Source organism: Emydura macquarii, unplaced genomic scaffold (genome assembly GCF_026122565.2).
Source record: "Emydura macquarii macquarii isolate MOO-44397 ecotype Brisbane River unplaced genomic scaffold, CSIRO-AGI_Emac_v2 contig_499, whole genome shotgun sequence".
Taxonomy (NCBI): Eukaryota; Metazoa; Chordata; order Testudines; family Chelidae; genus Emydura; species Emydura macquarii.
The window spans coordinates 5,442,913-5,464,463 of record NW_027130636.1 but is presented as its reverse complement, the minus strand read 5'-3'; the positions used below and the strand labels follow the sequence as shown (position 1 = coordinate 5,464,463).

Here is a 21,551-nt window from a genome sequence, read left to right as displayed (position 1 = left end):
GGTGTGGCCTACTCCAGCTAGCATACTTTACTAAGCGTTCCTAAAGTTAGGTGGAAATTGGTTCACAATGCCAGCGGTTGCGGGCTAGGATTTAAAACATGAGATTGGTAGTCAGGGCACTCAAGGTCTCTTCTTCAGTCACTTTATCTGTGTGGTGTGTGTTTACCATTTTCCTGCTAACAATATTATGGCTCCCTGGCTAGTTCAGTTGCCATCTAATTTTTCTTTGCTGCAACTGCAAAGCGAGAGTGCCACCCACACCCCCTGTAGCAGACAGTCAAATCATAGTCATCTGCTTTATTGTCTCTCCCCCTCGGTAATAGTGTTGAGCCAATTTCGATTCCTCATCTCCTATCAGCAGGTCTGAAAGGGGCTCGTGTCCTACTGTTAATGCACAGGGGGGCGAGCCAGGAGGCAGCAGAGGATTTGTGGGCTCGAGGCGCGCGCTCGTAGCTCTACATCAAACAAACACGCCAGGGGAAGGCGCAGTGGGGATGCCCGGGGCCTCTGCTGCTCCCGTCCAGCGGCTGCAGCTTCTGCTGAGCCAGGGCCGGGAAGGGCACTAGCGCCAGGCGCACAACGCGTCTCCAGCGCGGCGTCAGGGCACGGCTACCGGCGCTGGCAGCAGGCGGGGACGGGAGGGGCTTGCTAGGAAACCGCTTCGGGCCCGGGGTTCCCCGTCGTACGCGGCGGGTCCGAGCCCTGCCGGCGATAGACGTTAACGGGAAGGAAGGAACCGCTCGGCCCGGCCCGAGGGGTGGTGCAATAACCCAGCGCCTGGGCTCGGGCCGGAGCTCACCTCGCTCGCAGTACGGCCCAGGAGCGCGCGCTCCTCGCTTGGCGGCTGTGCGGAGACGACGAAACGAGGAGGGCCGGAAGGGCCCCGCCCAGTGCGTATGCGTCTATTTCCGGGTGCAGGGGGCTGGGTGCGGCCCCTTATTGGTCGGCTCTGGACCCGCGCGGGCGGGGCATAAAGTCGGAAGCGGCCCTCGCGCAGGTAGCGGCAGTTGTTGCTGTATCCGGAGTAAAGAGACGAGGGAGCGGCGGGACGGTGCGCGCAGCGGTGAGTGGCGGGCCCGGCGGTGTCGCTGGCGGCGGGAAGCCGCGCGTGGACCCCTTAGTAACGGGCTGAGTGGGCGTGGGTCGCTCCCGCCATGTTTAAAACAAGCCCGCGGGGCGTGTCCGGCCGGCGGCGTTATTGGAGCCGCGGGCCGGGTCTGGCTGCAGCCTGACAGTGCCGGGGTGGGGGTGAGGAGAGGGCGGCGGGGCTTGGTTTAGCAACCCGAGTCCTGGGCAGGCGTTGAATCCAGGCCCGGGGCGCTCTAGGCGCTAGAGCCGCGTGTAGCCCCCTTCCCCGGTCCTGGAGTTAAGCGGCGGGGGGGGGGGGGGGGGTCACTTGGCCTGTGCAGTCACCTCCTGCCGAGATGCTCCAAAAAGGGGGGGAATTGCATAGGAGCCAAGGGCTGCTTTAACTACAAAACAACCTGCTTGTTGCCCAAGACTAGTAGCTGCTTGATGTGGGCCACAGAAATGAGGTCCAATATGCAGCAAGTAACCTGCAAAATGTTGTTACCCTTCTATCAGGCAGGGAAGGGGCCTTCTAATCATTCCTTGTCTTCTAGTCACTTGTAATAAGATTCCAGTCTTGCTGTTTGTTGAAAGACCAGACCTTTTCCAGAGCCACAGCCTGCTTCTGACCCCACACCCTCATTCTCTTCTGAGCAGATCAAGTGGTAAGTTTATAATCCTCCCCTTCAATAGGCCTCACCTGGGGGGGGGAGATTAGTTCGCACCACAGTCTAAATCCTGGTTCATGAACTATTGTGGGGGAGCGATAGCAGCTGGGGCAATTTTACTCCCCATGGAAAGATGGTTGGTTTTAGGGGAATATTAAAGTCACTGCTCTCACTTATATACCATAAAGGCCCAGCTGTGCTAGCTTTACCATGCTCTTCCCCCACATGGATCCCAGCAGATCAAAGTCTACCCTTAAGTCAAGGAGAAAAACACTATGCATGTGCAATAGGCTATTTACACAAGGTTCTTAAAATGTTTCCAAAACAAAGCATGAATGTTTTCTGTGCCAGAAATGAGTTAACTTCTAAACCATTTGATTCATTCTTTGAAGCAAAAAGGAGTCCCTCCCCCCAAAATTCATGGTGTTACAAAGGTCACTTATTTAAGTGATTAAAAATGGTATATAACTCATTTACTTACAGACATTGTTCTACCTAGACAGAACAGAGACTGCTCCTTTTCAGCTGTGTGGCAGAGTTATTCACTAAGTGAGCATCTGGCTTTCAAAGCCATCAGGGCCAAACCCCACCTAGCAGACAATATAAATACCTAACAGTTAATATGTCAATCCTTTATGTGTAGTGGTAGAGAGAGGCCACTATTCTATTAGATAAGTAGATTTCATTATGCTTAAACAAGAGAACACTCAATGATGAGGTACAGGAGCTCCTGGTTAACAGAGTGTTAGTGAGCAATAGTGGTGATGTTTTTGTTTGCTTTCACATTTGGGCTAATACCTTAATAGGCTCAACTATAACCCAATAAATTGTATGTTTTAGTGTACCCACACTGAGACTTGTTTTTATTTGCTGCTTGTGTATTTACCTCTACCTATTTGGACTAAGTCTGTAGTGGTTTGACCGAATTTTCAGCTGGTGCTTTTTTTTTGTTGAAGTGCTGAAAGACAACAAAATAGGGATTTACATCCTTAAACCCTTAGATATTTTCACATTCACAATTTTTTTTAGTGACTGTTTTAATCCAAGAAATTTCTTTTTTTATTATAGCTATTTTGTGGTAAGTTACTTTAAAATTTTTAAAGGGGAAGAAATAACAAAGACCCTTATGTTCAGATGAAGTTGTTTTTAAATTTGCCAAAGCTCCTATAGCAGGGAGATGGGAGGAGGGTTCATATTTTCCTGCACTCACTCCCTGGCTTTGTGCAAATCAAATAAAAGTCCCCTCCCCTCAAATTATGTACTTGACAGATTAAGGCATCCTTTTAGGATTTTTTTCCATTCAGCTTTGATTATTGGCTATTAAACACAACACTTTACCAATCTAGACATTGTTCCACCTAGAAAGAAGCCTGGCTATAAATGGCTTCAGCCCTCTGTCAGTCTGCCACAACATTACAGGGGGTATTCCTACATTCTTCCTTGTGGGGGTTGGGTTGGAAAAGAAGTTTCAAGCAGCTCCTCTAAGTGATGGAAACTAACATCAAGATTGCTGGTTCCTGCAGTCATGGACCTGTGCAAAAATATTACAATTATATTCCATACTCAAGGGGTCAATAGAAGAATCAATTCTGCTTAGCAAGGAAACTAGCTCTGAAATTCAGCTAGAGTTTTATATAGTTGATTTGCTGACCATTCACATAACTTGTGCAGAGTACATTTTACATGCTAATGTAACAATTAAGGAAATAAAATTCATATAGTTTTCAGTATAACCAAAGTTCTTTGTGGGACTTTCAGTTGGCTTCTTAACTTGCTTAATTGAACACATTAGATCTTTTAAAGTGGATAGTTTGTGCAACCTAAAATAAAAGTGCATATTAATTTCCTGTCAAAAAAGCACATCTGTAAAATTCTGTAATGTACATAACTCTGCAAGTTTTTCCTTGATTCAGACTGCTGAAAAAAAATTAAATGCTTAATAACAAAGCCAAGCAATACTAGCTATGTGTGTTTGCGTAACATCCCTTATACTACTTTGCCTGCTGCCCACAGCAGTTATTTACAATTAATTGTTTCCAGACAATTCCTTTAGGAAAAGGGCCCATTTTTCTTCAGAATAGCCATAATAGCACCTGGGGACACACAAACTAGTAGGTACTACCTGACCTCTTCCCCCCCACTCCCTCCTTGGTGTAATTTCTTTATTCAATTTCTAGGCAATGTGACTTATTGAATATTATTAAAGAAAAATATTTTTATAATTGTTTAACACTTGTAGTAACTTTCTTCTTTAAATGATTATGCATTTAATTAAACATATTGTAGCTTTACTATATTATTTCTTGTTGCCATAGCTTTAACATTTCACTGGGAACATAGTTTTATGATTTTTAACTCTCTATTCTTTCACTCACTGATGTGTTTATTAGCCACTGTTTTTACTGAGCTGCATTCTTAAGGTGGCATATTGTGCTTGTAAAAAACAAGGTTACTTACCAGTAATAGCTGTTCCTCAAGATACATTGCTCATGTCCATTGCACTATAGAAAGGGAAAAACAAGAAAGTTATCATTAGACCCTGCAGTGCCATGTAGGCTCTTGCTTCTTCTATAGCACAGTGCCCTACTCTCAATCTCCTTCCTGTTATGTCATCAAAGGGAAGTACCATTTTCTACTCAGCCCTTATCAAACTTTTATCTTAGTGGCTACTACGGGTAATGCACAGAGGGGAGCTGTCCTGGACTAGAAGAGTCACTCTGCACAGGAGACTAGTGTCCCTTCTGCTGGTCTTAATCTTAACTTAGAGGCCATCCAGAAAGTGGAGGATGGTTCATCACTGCTTAGATGGGGGTCCCCTGGACAGTTCCTCTGCAAACACAGCAAATAAGGCTTGACTGGTGCATGAGATCCTGCTGTCCTCCCAATGAATGAGATGAGAGGGCTCTGGGAGGGTCACCACCCACCTCCAACCCCATAACAGCAAGCACCCAAAATGATCCTCATTCTCTTGTACCTGTTAGAAGCTGTGGAGAACAAGCCTGCAGGGATGTAGACCTAATATACCCCCTGGACTCTCACCACCTGTCCCTTTACTATTAAAGAGGGAGAAACAAGAAAGTTGTCAGTGGGTCTGCAATGCCATATAGGTTTGTCATCTCACATATCCAAGTCCTTTCCTGTTACACATTTACAGCTACAATGAGAAAGTGCCCTATAGCACCAGGGCCCCCCTTCCCCCCAGAGTCCCTCTGCACAGGAGACTTGTCACTTCTCCTTGTCTTATTGCTACAGAGACCTGCTCACCACCTGTATGGTCATGGTCTCTGAAGACATCTAGCAGGGATGTGACATCCCAGTTCCTTGCTCCTGGGCCAGCCCACATCCAGTGAGTACTCAGTTCCTGAGCTGGTGAAGGAGCACTTCTGGTCAATTGGTTGACTCCCAGCAAACCCCCCCAATGGAACCCTGGGAACTGCTACTTTGCAGGGTTCAGTGCTGTACACTCATTTGCCTATCAATTTATCAAATAAATTGATGGGCACCATCACTGTCCCTCTAAGTGAGGTCGTGGCCCACACTCAATCCATATGCACCATGTTACATTACAGCAAGATATTATCAATAAACTTTAAGTGAATCTTTGTCAGATTATTATGTATCCTAAATTAAGATTAATATCTCAGTCTCTTTCAATCTCTGACATTTGTTTACTACAAGCCTGGTTGCAAGGTACTTGCCAGTGTTTGATGTTCCTTGGAAAATGGGAGAAAGCCCTGAGACAAAGATGCCTCAGCTTTTAACAAGTTTCCCCAACATCCTCTGGGGAGGGGTGGTCAGATGATTGGCTCTGTTTGACAAATATGATTTATTCCACTCACACCAAAGTGCTCACAGGTGCTTAGGCCAGTCCATTGTCCCTGTGTGCATGCCGCTGCGAGGATTGGAAACATAGCATTGTGTTCCTCTATGTCTATTCAAGCCATGTGAGAGAGACACATTTTGGGATATGACATGGCAGAGTTTCATATCTGTACATGTATGTGACATTGCGGGACACATAGTACCACAACAAGAAAGTGCCATATGTCATAGCATTCCAAAAACACCTGACATGGCATGATTTGCATCAGACAATACACAGTGACACTGTAAGGGTGAACACAAATGATACACAAATCACTCCATAAGGGTGTACATGCAGTACAGTGTGTTGCAAGGGGGCACAGATGAAGCACTGACTGCTTTCTCCATCACTATTTTGAGGGCTGGTGCATTACACTGACCAGCCAGCTGAGGACACAGGCTGCTGGTCCCCTGTAGCTGAGGCTTGGTTTCTAATACAAGATTTGCTGCTCATTCTCTGTGTAGAGTCAAGCAGTCTACACTAGTGGGCAGAGACATGGGCCAGGGCACAGGACATAGGAGATAATAGGTGATCACTTGTGGCTCTGAAGTATCAATTGTTCAAGAAGGTACCTGCTCTCAAGAAGATATCAGGCAGCCTGCATGGATCTCCAGAAGATTCTAGTGGACTGATCCTTATCTCAAATCTCTCCATGCTTGGATCACAAGATTGAGCTCCCAGCACCAGCCTGGCATCACCCTTCTAATTCTCACAGGAGAATTAGAAGGAACTCTGTGCATGGACTATTTAGAGCTTCTTCGTTAGAAATCCAGTCCAGAGAAATGAAGACTTAAACAAGGACTGATGACCTCCAAGCTGTCCGGGTAATTTCAGAGACTTTGCAATTCAGTTATCATCTTTACTTTGAAACTGACCTAAGAACTTTATTTTCATCTGTGTTTGTGTATTGACTTTTTAAAAATATATTAGTTTAGTTAAGAAGGATTGGCTTTAACCATGTCTTTGGGTAAGACCTGAACTATTCATTGACCTGTTTGGTAGAATTTTTTTTACATATGATGGATAAAGATTTTCAGTAATCCCCATCAGATCTGACTTGGCTGTCTGGGTGTTAACCAAAGGGCTGGATAGTTTTAAGGAAACCATGTTTTTGTCTACTGAATGACCAAGTGAGATCATCAGAAACTGTTTGTTTGTTGGTATATCTTATGGAAGACAAAACACCCTCCTCCCTACACTGTGGCTTCTCCCTGCCTGACTTTTCTGCCCTCCACACTTCCTTCCTGTGAGCCTTTCATAGCCCTTGGCTAACGAGCCTGGCAACTACTCCCTATTGGCTCACTCAGCCAGCTCAAATTCTCCCTCCTAAATTGGGGCTCACATGACAGAAGGCTGGCTCAGCTTTCCTTTGCATAGCACCCTGTCACAATGGGTCGTGTTGGCATAAACAATGTCCATGGTTTCACTGCTCTCGCTCACTTTTCATCTCATGACAGGGCTGGACTCTGACCCTTGACTTCTTTTCCTTGGGTACTAACCACAACAAAAGGGGGGGAAAAAACAAAAAAGGAGTCAGAGGAGCCTGCAATGCCGAGTAAGTTCTTCTCGCATCTCCCCCATCCCAGGGCTCTTCCCTCAACCCCTTTTACACTACCTCATCCTAGCTACAGTTAAAAAGCCTCCTGTTGCACCTGCCCCCAAGACAGTCACTCTCCACAGGAGACTATTGTCCCTTCCCCTGGTCTTAATGCCACAGAGCCCTGTTCCCAACGAGGATGCTCCTGTTGCACCTGCCCCCAAAATAGTCACTCTGCAAATGAGACTATTGTCTCTCCTCTTCTGGTCTTTATGCTACAGAGCCCAGTGCCTAACGAGGAGGCTCACGGCTCTGAAGAAAGCTAGAGAAGGTACAGTTCAATGACCGCTGACTCACAGCCAATGATGCGGAGGGCAGAAAGTGGAGGACTGCTCAGCGCTGCTTAGATGCACGTCCAGGCTTCTTAGGTCCCCTTCTTCCAGCTTATCCTCCGGCTGGGTCCCCCTGGATGATTCCTCTACAAGCACAGCAAATAAGCCCAGCATGAGCCATCACTGCCAACAGCTCTACTGGTGCATGAGATCCTGCCCTCCCCTGTCTCCCTCCACTCTACGTCAGCCCCAATGGATGAAGAGATGGAGAACGCACATGGGTCTCTTGGCAGGTCACCCCACTTCCAACCCTGTAACACCAAGCACCCAAAATGATCCTCATTTCCTCCTACATGTTATAGGCTCTGGAGAACAAGCCTCCACAGATGCACACCTAATACACCTACCCTTGTCCTATGAAGGGAGATAGAAAAAAGAGGGGCAAGCAGACAGAGTGAGTGTGTTGGCCAACACATTAAAGAGGACAGAGAGCGGGCGAGAGAGAAACAGAGGAAGAAGGAAAGGAACTCAGCACCTCGAGTCACGCTCCTGGATCCAACCTTCTCTTGGGAGGAGACACCACTCCCGACCAAAGGGAGATGAGCAGCCGCTGGAGTGCTGTGATGACCAGAGAGCCCTCACCAAACCGGACATTTATCTCACGGACGGTGATGGCTGCTCCATTCCCAGCTGGATGAGTCTTGCCTGGTATCAGCAATGGTCCTGGTCTCACTGCTCTGGCTTGCTTTCCATCTCACCTCAGGGCTGGACTCTGACCCTCCACTTCTTTCCCTTTCGTTTACAACAGGGAAAAACATGAAAGTTGTCATCGGATCCTGCAATGCCGTTTAGGCTCTTCATCTCTCATATCCAAGCCTTTACATGCTTTACAAGCCTTTAGCATTTACAGCTACAGTTAGAAAGCGCCCCATAACACCAGCCCCCAAAATATTCACTCTGCACAGGAGAGTATTCTCTCCTCTCCTGGTCTTAATATTACAGAGCTCAGTGCCCAACGAAGATGTTCATGGCTTTGAAGAAATCTAGAGCGCCTACAGATGGGATACAGAGTGCACTGACCACTGACTCTCAGCCAACGATGCCCATGACAGAAACCTGAGGACTGCTCATCTTGGATTAGATGGATGTCCCATGTGCGCAGATACACTTCTTCCAGCTTCTCCTCCGGCAAGACTTCCTGGGCAATTCCTCTGCAAGCACAGCAAATAACCCAAACACGAACCATCACTGTCCAAAGCTCGGCTCGTGAATGAGATCCTGCCCTTTGTGCCTACCTCCCCTCTACATTAGCCTCATTGGATGAAAAGAGATGGAGAACATAAATGGGTTTCTTCACTGGTCACCCCACCTCTAACCCTGTAACACCAAGCGCCCAACATGATTCTTGTTCCCTCAGACATGTTACAGGCTCTGGAGACCAAGCCTCTGGGGATGCCTATGAAGGCAAATGGTACAAGGAGAGGTGTGACACGCTGTACACCCTTATAGTGTGATTTGTGTAGCATTCACGTTCACCCTTATAGCATAACTGTGTATTGTATAACGCAAATCATGCCATGTCAGGTGTTTTTGGAATACTCATGACATACGGAACATTAGTGTTGTGGTAGCATGTGTCCTGCAATATCACACACATCTACAGATATGAAACTCTGCTCTGTCATATCCCCAAATGTGTGTCTCACATGGCTTGAATAGATGCAGAGGAACACAAAGCTGTGTTTTCACACCCAGCAAAGGCATGCACACAGGGACAATGGACTAGCCTAAACACCTGTGAGCACTTTGGCTCAAGTGGAATAAATCATGCCCATTATTGGACAGAGCCAATCACCTGACCCCCCTCCCCCTTGTTAAAAGCTGAGGCATCTTTGTCTCAGGGATCTCCCCTGGATTCTATCTTCCAAGCAACTCCAAAGACTGAGAATCTACCCACATGGAGGGGGCCCTGGGTGCAAGAGGCATCGCAACCAGACTGTGATAAGCTAACATCAGACTGAAAAGCTGTTGAGATATTAAGCTTAGTTTAGGATGCGAGTTATTTCCTAGTTAGTTGTAACCAACTCTTTGACTTAACATTAATCTCTTGATTTATATTAATCTGATTTAGAATCATTTAAAATCTTGCTGTAGTCAATAAATGTATTTGTTTTATCTAAAACAGTGCATGTGGACTGAGTGTGTGCAGAGACTCTGCTCAGAGTGACAGCGCTGGTGCATATCAATTTCTTTGATAAAATGACAGACAAATGTAAATGAGTTGCAGGGTGCAAGACGGAAGTTCCCAGGGTTGCATGTGGGGTTGGGGGTGTTGCTGGGTGTCTATCCCATGAATAGCTGGCCAGAAGTGCTCCTTCACTAGCTCTGGGACCAAGTACTTGCGGGACACTGGGCATGGGCATGGATGGTTCACACAGCAAAGCGGGGTAAGTCAGGGCCCAGGAGTGAGGAATTGGGGTGACCCAGCTACACACCAGTCCAGATTGCAGGGGGAAGGGGAACATCATATACACCTGCCCCTGTCCTATGAAGGGAGATAATACAAAGAGAGGCAAGGAAATGGAGAATGTGTGTTGGCCAACATAACAGACAAGACGAGAGAGAGAGAGAAACAGAGGAGGAAGGAAAGGAACTCAGCACCTGGGGTCACACTCCTGGATCCAACCTTCTGCTGGGAAAACACACCACTGCTGGCCAGAGAGAGATGAGCAGCCCCTGAAAATGGGGACTGTGTCTTCCTCGTAGCCACAGGCCGTAATGACCCTTTTCCTACAAGCCACAGCCAATGGAAACTCCCTGCCTGGAGCACTGTCATGACCAGAAAGCCCTCACATTTACCTTACGGACAGTGATGGCTGCTCCATTCCCAGTTGCATGGGTCTTGCCTGGCATCAACTATGCTCATGCCCTCACTGCTCTGGCTCGCTTTCCATCTCACCTCAGGGCTGGACTCTGACCCTTGACTTCTTTCCTCTTGGTATTAAACAGGCAAAAACAAGCATGTTGTCATCAGAGGCTGCAATGCCATGGAGGCTCTTCTCGTGTATCCAACCTCATCCCATTACACATTTACAGCTACATTGGAAAACGCCCCATAGCACCAGCCCCCAGAAGAGTCACTGCACAGGAGACTCATTTCTTCTCTTGGTCTTATTGCTACAGAGACCTGTTCACAGCCAGGATGCTCCTGGCTCTGAAGAAATCTAGAGTGCCTACAGATGAGATACACAGTGCACTGAGTGCTGACTCACAACCAATGATGCCAAAGACAGAAAGTGGAGGACTGCTCATCGCTGCTTAGATGCATGTCTAGACTTCTCAGGTCCCCTTCTTCTAGCTTCTCCTCTGCCTGGAACTCCTGGATGATTCCTCTGCAAGCACAGCAAATAACACAAGCAAGAACTATCACTGCCCAAAGCTTGATTGGTGCATGAGAACCTGTCCTGCTGTCTCCCTCCCTCATCCTTGCTAGATCAGCCCCACTTGAGCAACAGAAAGAGCCAAAACTGACAATCACCCCACCAGAGCACCCAGCATGATTCTTGGCCCCTCCTATGTGCTGCAGGCTCTCAAGACCAAGCCTGGGGTATGCAGACCTATCACCGCTGCTCATCTCTTATGAAGGGAGATGGTACAAGGAGCGGCAAGGACGAAAAGAGTGTGTTGGCCAGCACATTAGAGACAAGTAATAGAGGAAAGACAAACTCAGCTCCTGCAGTCACCGTTCTGTTACTAGACCTCTGCTCAGGAGGACATGCTCCTATCTGCTTTGGTGATCAGCTGCTCTCAAGACGGGGAAATAGTCACTCTGTGCAGGAGACTATTGTTTCTTCTCCTGGTCTTCTTGCTACAGAGCCCAGGTCCAATGAGGATGCTCATGGCCTCTGAAGAACTCTGGAGGGGGTACTGATGAAGCACTGACCACTTCTTCCATCACTATTATGAGGGCTGGTGCATTTTGCTGACTGGCCACCCAGTGTCACTGCTGCTCCAGGACAGACTCACTGTGCATTACCCTGATTGGTCACTGAGACACATCTCTGGCAAGGGCTGATGAGGACACAGGCTGCTGCTGCTGCTGCTCCCCTGTAGCTGGGGCTGGGTTTCTAATACAAGATTTGCTGCTCATTCTCTGCATAGAGTCGAGCAGTCTCTACTCCAGTGGCAGAGACACGGGCTGGGGCTAGTCTCAGCCCCCCCGCTCCTCCATGTCCTCCAAAGCAGGCCAGAGTCAGCAGAGGGGAGGACTAGGGTGCCATGACCAGGGAATCTCACCCAGCGATGTAGAAGGAACAGAGTCGAGGACTGATCGTGTCTGATTATGGGCAAGTAGCCTCTACAAAGTTACTGTATTTCAGGACAACTCAAGGGCACTCAACAATTCCTCCAGGGGGCACAAAGGACTCCCCCAAGCTTATCATGCCCCAATTAGTAGCAGAGACCTTTCCTCAGGGACCCACCCCATGCTAACGTAACAGATTCTCTCCACAGACAGCAGTCTTTGCAGCCCTCTCTCAATACTCAGTTTCAGCAAATTTCCATTTGCTCTTACTCTGCAGCTCACTGTCTGATTTCCACCCCCTGGGATGGGCTCAGGGTGGCTGCTCCTTCTCTGGGTAAATGACAAAAAGGACCAACCTGTGGCAATGTCATTAGGAACTGGAAACAGAAAGACAACACTAGTAAGCTAGGCCGGCACTGGTGCATGGAACACAGACAGACAGAGACACGTCACCTGGCTGCAGCTCATTGGAGCCCTCTTCTCTATTCCCCTCCAGCCTACACGGCCTAAAATTGTTACCATGTGTAAGGAACTACAGCCCACCCCCCATGTCTCACTGCACCCTCTGCCCACCATACCCACAGCTACACAGAAAGCTCTGGTCATCTAAAGAAAGGGATGATTGGGTACAGAACTGCAGAACAATGAGGTGTCCAGTGACTCTCATTCAGTGACATGCAAGGACAGACCAGAAACTACAGCGCATCTCTCATTGCATGCAGGTCTCCTCCTTCCCATTTAGTCATGGGGGGAGGGAGGGACAATCTCAGACAATTACCAACGAAAAGCTTGGCTCTAACTTGCCCTGGACCTCTCCCATCTAAATAGATGGTGGCTTACCTGTAGTAAGTATTGTTCTTCGAGATGTGTTGCTCACGTCCATTCCATTCTAGGTCTATGTGCACCTATGTGCACGGTGACCAGAATTCTCCCTTAGCAGCATCCATAGGGCCGGCTCTGGCACTTCCTAGGGCCGCGCACTTATGCCACACCACTGGCCCCATGCCCCCTCATTTCCTTCTTGCCAACAACTCCAACAGTGGGGACGGATGGAGGCTCATGGAATGGATGTGAGCAACACATCTCGAAGAACAACAATTACTACAGGTAAGCAACCATCTCTTCGCATGCTTGCTCATGTCAATTCCATGCTAGGCGACTCACCAGCAGTACCGGGGCGGGGGGAGGGAGGGAAAGGGGCTTGGAGTTCATGGATGTGCTGGCTATACAACCACTCTCCCGAAGCTGGCATCATCCCCAGCCTGCTGCACTGTGGCATGGTGGGATGTAAAGGTACGTACCAAGGACCGGGAAGCAGCTTTGCAGATATCTCCTGTTGGTACTTGCGCAAGGAAGACCACTGACAGGCTTGAGCCCTGGTGGAGTGAGTTGTGACTGACTCTGGTGGAGACATGTTCACTTGCTCATAGCATAGCTTGATACATGAAGAGATCTTCTGAGATGAAACGGGTGATCCCTTCATTCTTTCCGCTAGAGCGACAAAGAGCTGGGAAGTCTTACAAAAGGGTTTAGTTCTGGCAATATAAAAGGCCAGTGCTCGCCTAACATCGAGGGTGTGCCATGAAGGCTCCTTGGCCGATCTGTATGGCTTAGGATAAAACACTGGCAGGAAAATGTCCTGGTTGTTGTGGAATTGGGAGACAATTTATCATCCAGTGCTCCCCTACTATCCTCTGAAGCCTAGCCCCCCATAGATTCTCATAATGTGTCAGTCTCCCCTTGGGGAGTTTCTGTAGAGGGTGAAACACCTTCCAATGGGGAGAGCACATTGAAACGAGTTCATAGAGTGGTCACACGACCCACTTCTGGACAGGTCATCCAGTGCCCCCCCACTACCTCCCAAAGCCTAGCCCCCTCTCCCCCCATGGACTCTAATTATGTGTCAGGCTGCCCTTGGAGAGTTTCTGTGGAGGATGAAACCCCTTCCAATGGGGACAGAGCATCGAGACAAGTTCATAGAGGGGTCACATGAGTGCACAACTCCAGGGGGCACCAGACCCAATCTGACAGATACCACTGAAGGAAAACTTTCCAGTGGTGGTGCTTAGGGTGAGCACACAGCTACAATGGAATGAACATGAGTAAGCACTCAGAAGAACAGGTCTATTATAAGGGAGGTTTCCTCTTCCTGAGAAACTGCATGCATTGGCATTTCTGCCCTGATTCCTTAGGTTATCTTTCTGCCCTCCTTCTAAGCCAGCACTCTAAATTCACCACCTTCTCCCATCCAACCTCTCTCATCTCAGCTTGAACCTCCATCTCTTGTTCATCCTTTTGGCTGCCCTCTTTCTCACTCTCCCTGTTGGGGCCCCTCTTACTCTTCTCTGTTCTCCTGGACTGTCTCTCACTTCACTTAGGCTACCTTTACCTTGGGCAAGGGGTGTGATTCCCAGCTCATATAGACATACTCATGCTAATTCAACAAGAGCTAGTGCAAATATAAATAGAGCAGTTACAGTAGCACAGGTAGCACCAGCGGTGGCACATACATACTTATATGCTTCTGGTGGGTTTGTACTTGGCGTGGCTAAACCATGCCTCTGCTTCCCATGCCACTGCAGATACACTATTATTTATCCTCACACCAGTTCGCATTGAATATGTCTACACAAGCTGAGAATCACACTTCTGGTTCATAGTGTCAAGATAGTTTTAGACTTCCCTCCCTAAGTTTCTCCTTCCCACCTAATTTTTTCCTCGGCACCCCCTTTCCTTCTCCCGCCCAACCCTCATTTCCTCCCTAATCCTGAAACCCAAAATGGTTGCCATCTCACATGATGTTGACTTTTACTCTGTATATGTGCAGTGTCTAACCAAGTGGAGTCCAGAGCGTGGTTAGGGTCTCCAGGTATCACTGCTGTCATAATAATAATCACCTAAACATTTAGCAAAATTCCATAACTTGAATAAAATCTTGATGTTCTTGAAATCTAGGCTTGGTGAGCAGAGGTGGTATCTTCGGCAGTAGGGTTACTGAGAATGGAGCCTTGACTACTGTTCTCTAAATACACATTGTAAGTAACTTTTGGTACAGTGTCAATCAGCACCATACTAGAATACAGCATGAGCCTTTGCTTATACCATCTTCTTTTGACTGCAGCACTTGAGTTTCTTTGGGCTAAACTGTCTTTTGTTCATCTTAAATAGCTGAAATCAAATTAAGCTAAACTGAGAAGGAAGTAAGCACAGCAGTAATTAAGAGCAGATTCATGCACATCACATTCTAAATCAGCAGATAATTCTGCGTAGGTGAACCAATTCCTGCATTGAGTGGAACTCACAGCTTTTGTTTTGCTGCCCTTGGGAGCTGGCACAAAGATGAGCTGTAAATAAAATTAATAAAACAGGATAATGGCAATGAACTGAGAGCAAAAGTTCACAACAATTTTGTACTCAAAATTCACTGTGTTCTGTTTCAGCATAATATACATAGTGAAAAATATGGCAAATTACACAGTTGGACATTAACACCTCTTCTGCCATCCAGGAGTTGGGCTATATCAAAATGCCTCTGTACGGTGGGAAAGCTTTGATTTCACATCATGTAATGCTATCAACTAGTTCAATATCCTTAACAGAACCGGTTCTAAAATAGTTCTCTTAACAGCCCTCTATGAAACAAACTAACACAGGCAACAGAGGAAATGGATGGAGATTTTTTTTCATATACAGAACAACTGATATGAATAATAATCTGGTAATTGCTTACATATATAGAAAATAACATCTTGTGCCTCTTCATCCAACACTTTCCCTACACTGGAGAAATGTTGCATGCCAAGCACCTGTTTGAAACTCTAGTGTGATGCTGTCTGGCATAGAAGTGATCATTTATAATATTAGTGATATCAATATTACAAAATTACAATGCATCTTATGCCATATCAGGTACCATTGGTAAGGTTATAATTTGCTAAGTATGATAAAACTGTTTATGTGTAAGTATCCTCTTTGTACAATAAATAATGGATATGCGTGATATATCTGTATCCAAAAACTTGCTAACTCTGTAGTTTCATTTCATGACCTAAGGAAGCAGTGGCTATGCAGATTCTTTGAGACTCACAGAAGGGGTGAAGACCCTTTGAATATTAATATTGACGGGTGGTAAGTGTGGACTTCTCAGGAGCAGATGGAGGGCAAAGAATTTAAAACATTTTTTGGCATCATGCAAAGTGAATCAGTGACAGAGTCAAAACCAGCACTTAGCATCACATCATCAGGGTTCTAACCAGTATGGTTAGTATGTGGACTTTGTCCACCTGCTTTTTTATAATCTTTAAGTCTCCATTGTTTTTTTTCTCTTCCTACACTCAACTCTTTCTTCTAGATGTTTTTGTACAACATTGCTATTACCTGAAAGGGAACACTAGTGCCTTGCTGTAATATTGGCAAAAGCTATTCCACCTGCCAACTCTAGTTGTATTCTGGGGAGGTCAAGTAAGCTTGTTTCAAAAACTTTGGTCTTGGCCAAGAAGCAGGCTTTAAGATATTATGGCATTCCATAATATCACATACTGTAGTTGAAAACACAAAAGCATTTCTGACAGTTGGATCTCCATGGAAATTAGCACAGTAAGGAAATGTAGCTAATTTTAAAGGACTAGAAAATAAGAATTGGGTAGACTGAAGTTAGGGAATATATCTGTGGAAAAAATCAGTTGTTTTTTCAACAACTCACTCATAACATATATAAAAATGTAATGGGAAAATAACTAGGATCACAGCAGAGTATGGCATAAGCAGCATATTTGGCTGGGAGAGAGTAAGTCACGTTGGCCAACAGTGATCCCTCTGAGAAACGAGCAGTTTTTGTGGACTAGCATTTAGGCTCCGGTTTCATTCAGGATTGTGGGATGGAAGCAATGGGGGATATCTTCAGGGCTCTATGCAAGACGGGGAGCGAATTTCTGAAAAAGAACTACCACAGTACTTGTGTGTGTGAAATTCACATCTATTCTCTTTTTAGATGCAAGATGAGTACTTGGAAAGAGTCCCAGTTAGTCCATTGAGGCTGTGTCCTGAGAGCAGTTCACCTTGTCACAAAGATAAAAGTAGAATGTTTCCTCTTCATGTCAGGAGCTGCTCCTCACTGATAGTCTACCTCTACCATATTTCTCAGTAGCATCTCTCCTGTGGAGCCCTGAAGATCCATTTTCCCTTGCTTTAACATTCCTTTGCCCACCCAAAACTACACTGCAGCTGCCATCATTCCAGGAAGGAAGAAGTAGATGAAACACCCCCTACAGAGCCTTAGTGATGTCCCTTATCTAACTCCAGGAGCCAGTGATTAGTGGAGGGAGTTTTCTCCCTCAGGCTTGGTGGACAGTCTCTCCCCGTTTTTGGTTTTATTCCTCATTGGAGGGTTGACCTGGCATTTCAGATCTAGGTACCAAGTTGGTCCCGCCCATTTTCATCTATAGAAACAGCATATGCAAACTTTTTCATTGGTAACAAATTCCAGCATTGAAAGTATCCAGACACTGTCCTTCTGCTTGTAAGGCTATCTCTGCATGTAGAGGCTAGTTTTGCTTTATCTCAGCACTTTATTTTCTTTACTATGTGAACTTTTTTAGGCTCTGGGTTGGGGTATCATTGGGAGAACACTGGCACTGTGTAAAAGCTTTGTCTGTTGGCTCATTGCTCATTATCCAAATGGATAAAAAGCTTTTCATAGAACATCTAGCAGACGTTCCCATCCCCCTACATACATGGCTGCACCTTAGGTTTCAATAGGAAAATCATTTTCACTCTTCATATTAGACAATAAAATTGCCACTTCAAGCAGGGTAATTCTGAGGCAGTGCCAACAAGGAGGAGCTGTACTAATACCCTGGAGTCTGAAATGGAGAAGTGAAACTCTCCCTAGAGCAAAAAATGGAGGAGTCAATGGACAAGGCAACAAAGTTCTACCTTTCTACAGGGAAGACCCAATTAAATAAACAAAAAGGAAGGTTAAAAGTTTTTGAGAGTGTAGGGGAGCAGGTGCTTCCTCACAGAAAACATAGCCTACTGTAGAGAAATCAGTCCTGGTGAGAGTTTTGTATGCATGGACTACTCTCCCTCCATCCATGTCCCCAAGTCTGTACTAGGTCTGGGCTACTCGAGGAAAATACATACCAATCTTTCAGCAAGTGCCAGTACCACCTGTATAAGCATGACTGTAGATAGGGTTCAAGTATTTTTGCCATTGTTATAAAACCTGTTCTGCACAAAGGTGGATACAAACCTGGGTCCTATGCACTTAAGTGCATGATTCCTGAGTAGCAACAGCACAATTGCATTAAGACTGGGGGAGATGACCTTATTGCAGATGCTTTGTGGAGGAGATGAGAACAAGTCAACAATATCAAATCTTCCTTTCTGGGCTTCTTGGTGCATTTGATCTTTTCTGTGTCTCAGATTAAGTGACTCTGGGCAGGGACTGTTTTCATTTAGTGAGTTGTACAGCACTAAACTAATACTAAGTAAACAAGACAGGTGACAGTAACTCTGAATTTTCAATAAGGGATGGTTAGATGTGTGTCTAATTTTTATTTTTTTAGTAACAAACAGGGGAACAGTAGCAAGGATTAAGTCACAAATAGGCCCAGCATCACTGTAGACCATTGCACTAGTACTTAACATGGATATAGAAATTACAAATATGTTAACATGATTAGTTCTCAGGCAATGATCAAAAGTACAGTCAGGTCAGCATGAATCTAATAAGGATGCTACTATGCCAACCAGCCAAATGTCCTTCAAGGCAGAGTGAATGCCATAAAAATAAAATGGCTGGAATGACCGATTTTCCTTCAGCCAGCTGAAAATCTATATTTATAGACCATATGTGGGCCCAATCTACCACTCCCATTTCCGTGTGTTTAGTTCTGCCCTTTCACTCCTGCCTGGGATGTTTTCGTGAAGGAAGAACAGCACTAGTTGCTAAAAACAAGAACTACAATACCAGGGAACAAGTCCCCATACTCTCTATGGATGCCTGTACCCGATGGATGCCTGTACACAGCTTGGGGTTCCCACAAGAGACAAAGCTGAAACCATATACTCTGTGACACTCTTCAATGTCTGTTGTTCAAACTCTCCCCAGCCTCCCCTGACTCCTTGCTCCATTGTTGTGACCTGTCCTGGGAGCTGCACCACTTTCAAGATGCTTCCTTTGGAGTAACTATCACTAAGGATTGGAATTTTGTAACTCAAGATAAAAGTTTTTGTTTGTGCAGGGGGCACTTTTCATGCACCCAATCTATATCTTAGTCCTTGTGTCCATACCTTCCTCTTCTCCAAAATAGTGCTAATATATTTGACCCCTTGCCTCCTAGATTAAGTACCAAAGTGACACTGCAGAAGGCTAACTGGGAACCTTGTCTTGCATCTGTCGTTGTCCTGGCTCTTCTTCATCTGAACAACTTGTGCTAAATTTCTCAGCTAGAAGACTTTTATAAGGATAAAGAGAGAGACACTCTCAAAAACAAAACACCCCAGTCTTTTCAACACTAGACCAGAGGATAATAATGTGAACTAAGTTGTAATCTTCATGTTTCTTCCCATTAGAATTCCTCCCAGGATGCCATCTGCCATGTTGCATTCACTGTGAAGACAAGAAAAGAGACCAGTCCCTCAGCTTATCTACTGCTGCTTCTATATACTAGATAACTTACCATAGGCATGAGCAGACATAGCTCATTTCTGTGTGCTCCCCTTCTTTCCCATACCCATGTTTCTCCTCCTCATTTCATCGCTCCCCCACTTCCTGTGATCTGTCCACCTGCCTTTAAGTCCCTCTTGCTAATATACAAACTTCATTAAGTCCTCTTTTTGTTTTAATAAAGGGCAAAATTCCAAGGGTGGTACATTGAAATGCATTTTGATGGAGCTGTATTTATTAGTTCAAGAAGTGGTTGGATGTGTATTTCTGGACAACAGCACTGTCTAGATTGATAAGTATTTTCAGCTGATCACTGCCTTGACCCCACCCTTTTTTTAAATTTACCTGGCAAAGCAAACTTACCATTGAACCATACACAAGCCAAGTTTTGATCTTCTAGAATAAAGCATTTTGAGTTAGGTAAAGCATCTTATGTTTTTGCCCAGCATACTTGACTCAAACAGCGTGCAAGTAATTACAGCGTCATGTGAAACTACTACACCTTTTCCTCCTCCCTCTGATTCCCACAAGCAACATACCGGTGTGGCTGTCCTGCCAAGTGGCCCCTCTTCAGTTCGATGTTTTCCCTGATGAGGGAGCTCTGAACTCTCCCTGTAGTCTCGGCCCTTGGTACTCTGCATGTCTAGAACTGCTCGGCTCTTTGAAGGAAGAGGCGGTTTGCTGAACTGTCCCTGATTGCTTGGACCTACTTCAGACCTTGAGGGCTTGACTGGTTTCTTCAGTGGGGCTGGGTTTTCTAAGGAGGCAGGGGGCTTCTGCTTGCCCTGAGCCTTTTCACTCATTGTCTTTTCCTCAGATTGGCTGCAAGAGGTGTAGGACCGCGATCTGGGCGTGGGGACCCAGAACGATGGGGACAGCTGCTTGTTAGAAGACTTGCTGCCATCAGCATCTTGTGGCTTAGTCAGAAGGAAGCCATGATTTGGAATAACTGGGTGCTCCTTTCGCAAGGCTGTGGGGTAGTCCTGTTCCTTCTTGGATGCCCCCTTCCCCTTAGAGCTCATGGTGCCGTACAATGGGTTGTCGAACATCTCGGGCTTCTGCTGTCCTTCCTCTTGAAGCAAAGGTTCTGCCACACCTTTTCCCAGGTCAGCTGGCCTACAGCCATCAAGGCAATATGAAAATGACAGGTGTAATTAGGAGTCAACACCGAGTGACTTTAAGAAGGGAGAGTTAATGGAAAAGTGACCATGAGAGAATGACACTAACTATAAGGAGGGAAAAGGGGAGGTGCAGGGAGGTAACAGAACACCAGTCACACCCTTGGGGAGAGAACAGAATGGTGTAGGTTTTTTGCTTTGTTTAAGCTTTATTGATAGGAGAGGTAAGGATGGGTAGGCATGCTGCTGTGCAAATTCCTCCCATATCTCCGTCCTGACAAAATTCGGGTTCTTTTTAAACAGAGATTAGCCACTGAGCCAAATTGTGTCAAATGCTAGAATGGTTTTGAGAAGAGCACCAATCTTGATTGAGATTAAATGAACAAATCTCTTCCTTATGGCTGAGGGGATTGGAATGGAGGTCTCTAGAATGTTAGCATAAGAACTCACACCACACAAATGTCACAGTTAGGCCATTACAAGCAATCTCCTATGGTTACCTATACCACATGGCTCAATGGAAGGAATAAAACATCCCTCAAAGTGTCCAGCTGCACAGTATGTAACTAATAACTTTGTACTGTAGAGTGAGAGGATTACTTTGTGCTCAGTGTAGCCAGCAACCCCTGGAATTAAAACTAACTGAAACCTCACACCTGACTGAGAGCTGCAGTAGACGGGACTGGTAAGGTTCTGTGGGTTCTGCACTAGTGAGGCTTTCACCAGGTGATCAAACAACATCTTGAGCACTAAAAAGGCCAGCTACACTCTAGCTGGACAGAGTGGAATGGGGATGAACAGCAAACATTCCCCGGAGCTTGCAAATGAGCTCCATCCCTTGCTCAGGTTGTCTTCCTTGGAAGGTGTGACGTGCGGGGAGAGTGGAGTGTTGGAGAAAGGCGAGAGAAGAAGCCAGTATGGAGTGTACTGTGGAAGAAGGGGGCAGGGCTTGGGATGGAGGCTCCTGTTAGTTCCATTTTTGTAGAGTGGT

General features: G+C 46.1%; 1 protein-coding gene and 2 long non-coding RNA genes across 7 annotated transcripts in view; 1 reads left to right on the top strand and 2 right to left on the bottom strand.

The window, feature by feature from the left end:
* The first annotated feature begins 404 nt into the window (after nt 1-404).
* LOC137147082 (uncharacterized) lies at nt 405-4,822 on the top strand. The gene is made up of 3 exons (XR_010918144.1): nt 405-1,063; nt 1,623-1,733; nt 4,718-4,822. It is a non-coding gene; the product is annotated as an uncharacterized lncRNA (long non-coding RNA).
* Nucleotides 2,865-4,839, bottom strand: LOC137147083 (uncharacterized). The gene is made up of 3 exons (XR_010918145.1): nt 4,711-4,839; nt 4,194-4,237; nt 2,865-3,267 (listed from the first exon to the last, which is right to left on the bottom strand). It is a non-coding gene; the product is annotated as an uncharacterized lncRNA (long non-coding RNA).
* A 13,291-nt stretch (nt 4,840-18,130) lies between these two features.
* INPP5D (inositol polyphosphate-5-phosphatase D) overlaps nt 18,131-21,551 on the bottom strand; it is a 113,462-nt gene continuing 110,041 nt past the window's right edge. For all 5 annotated transcript variants that reach the window (XM_067538804.1, XM_067538805.1, XM_067538807.1 and 2 more), the window contains 2 exons: nt 19,982-20,558; nt 18,131-19,385 (listed from right to left, as the gene is read on the bottom strand). In XM_067538804.1, coding sequence (XP_067394905.1) covers nt 19,383-19,385; nt 19,982-20,558 — 580 coding nt within the window. In that variant the 3' untranslated portion in view covers nt 18,131-19,382. The remainder of the gene's footprint in view (nt 19,386-19,981; nt 20,559-21,551) is intronic.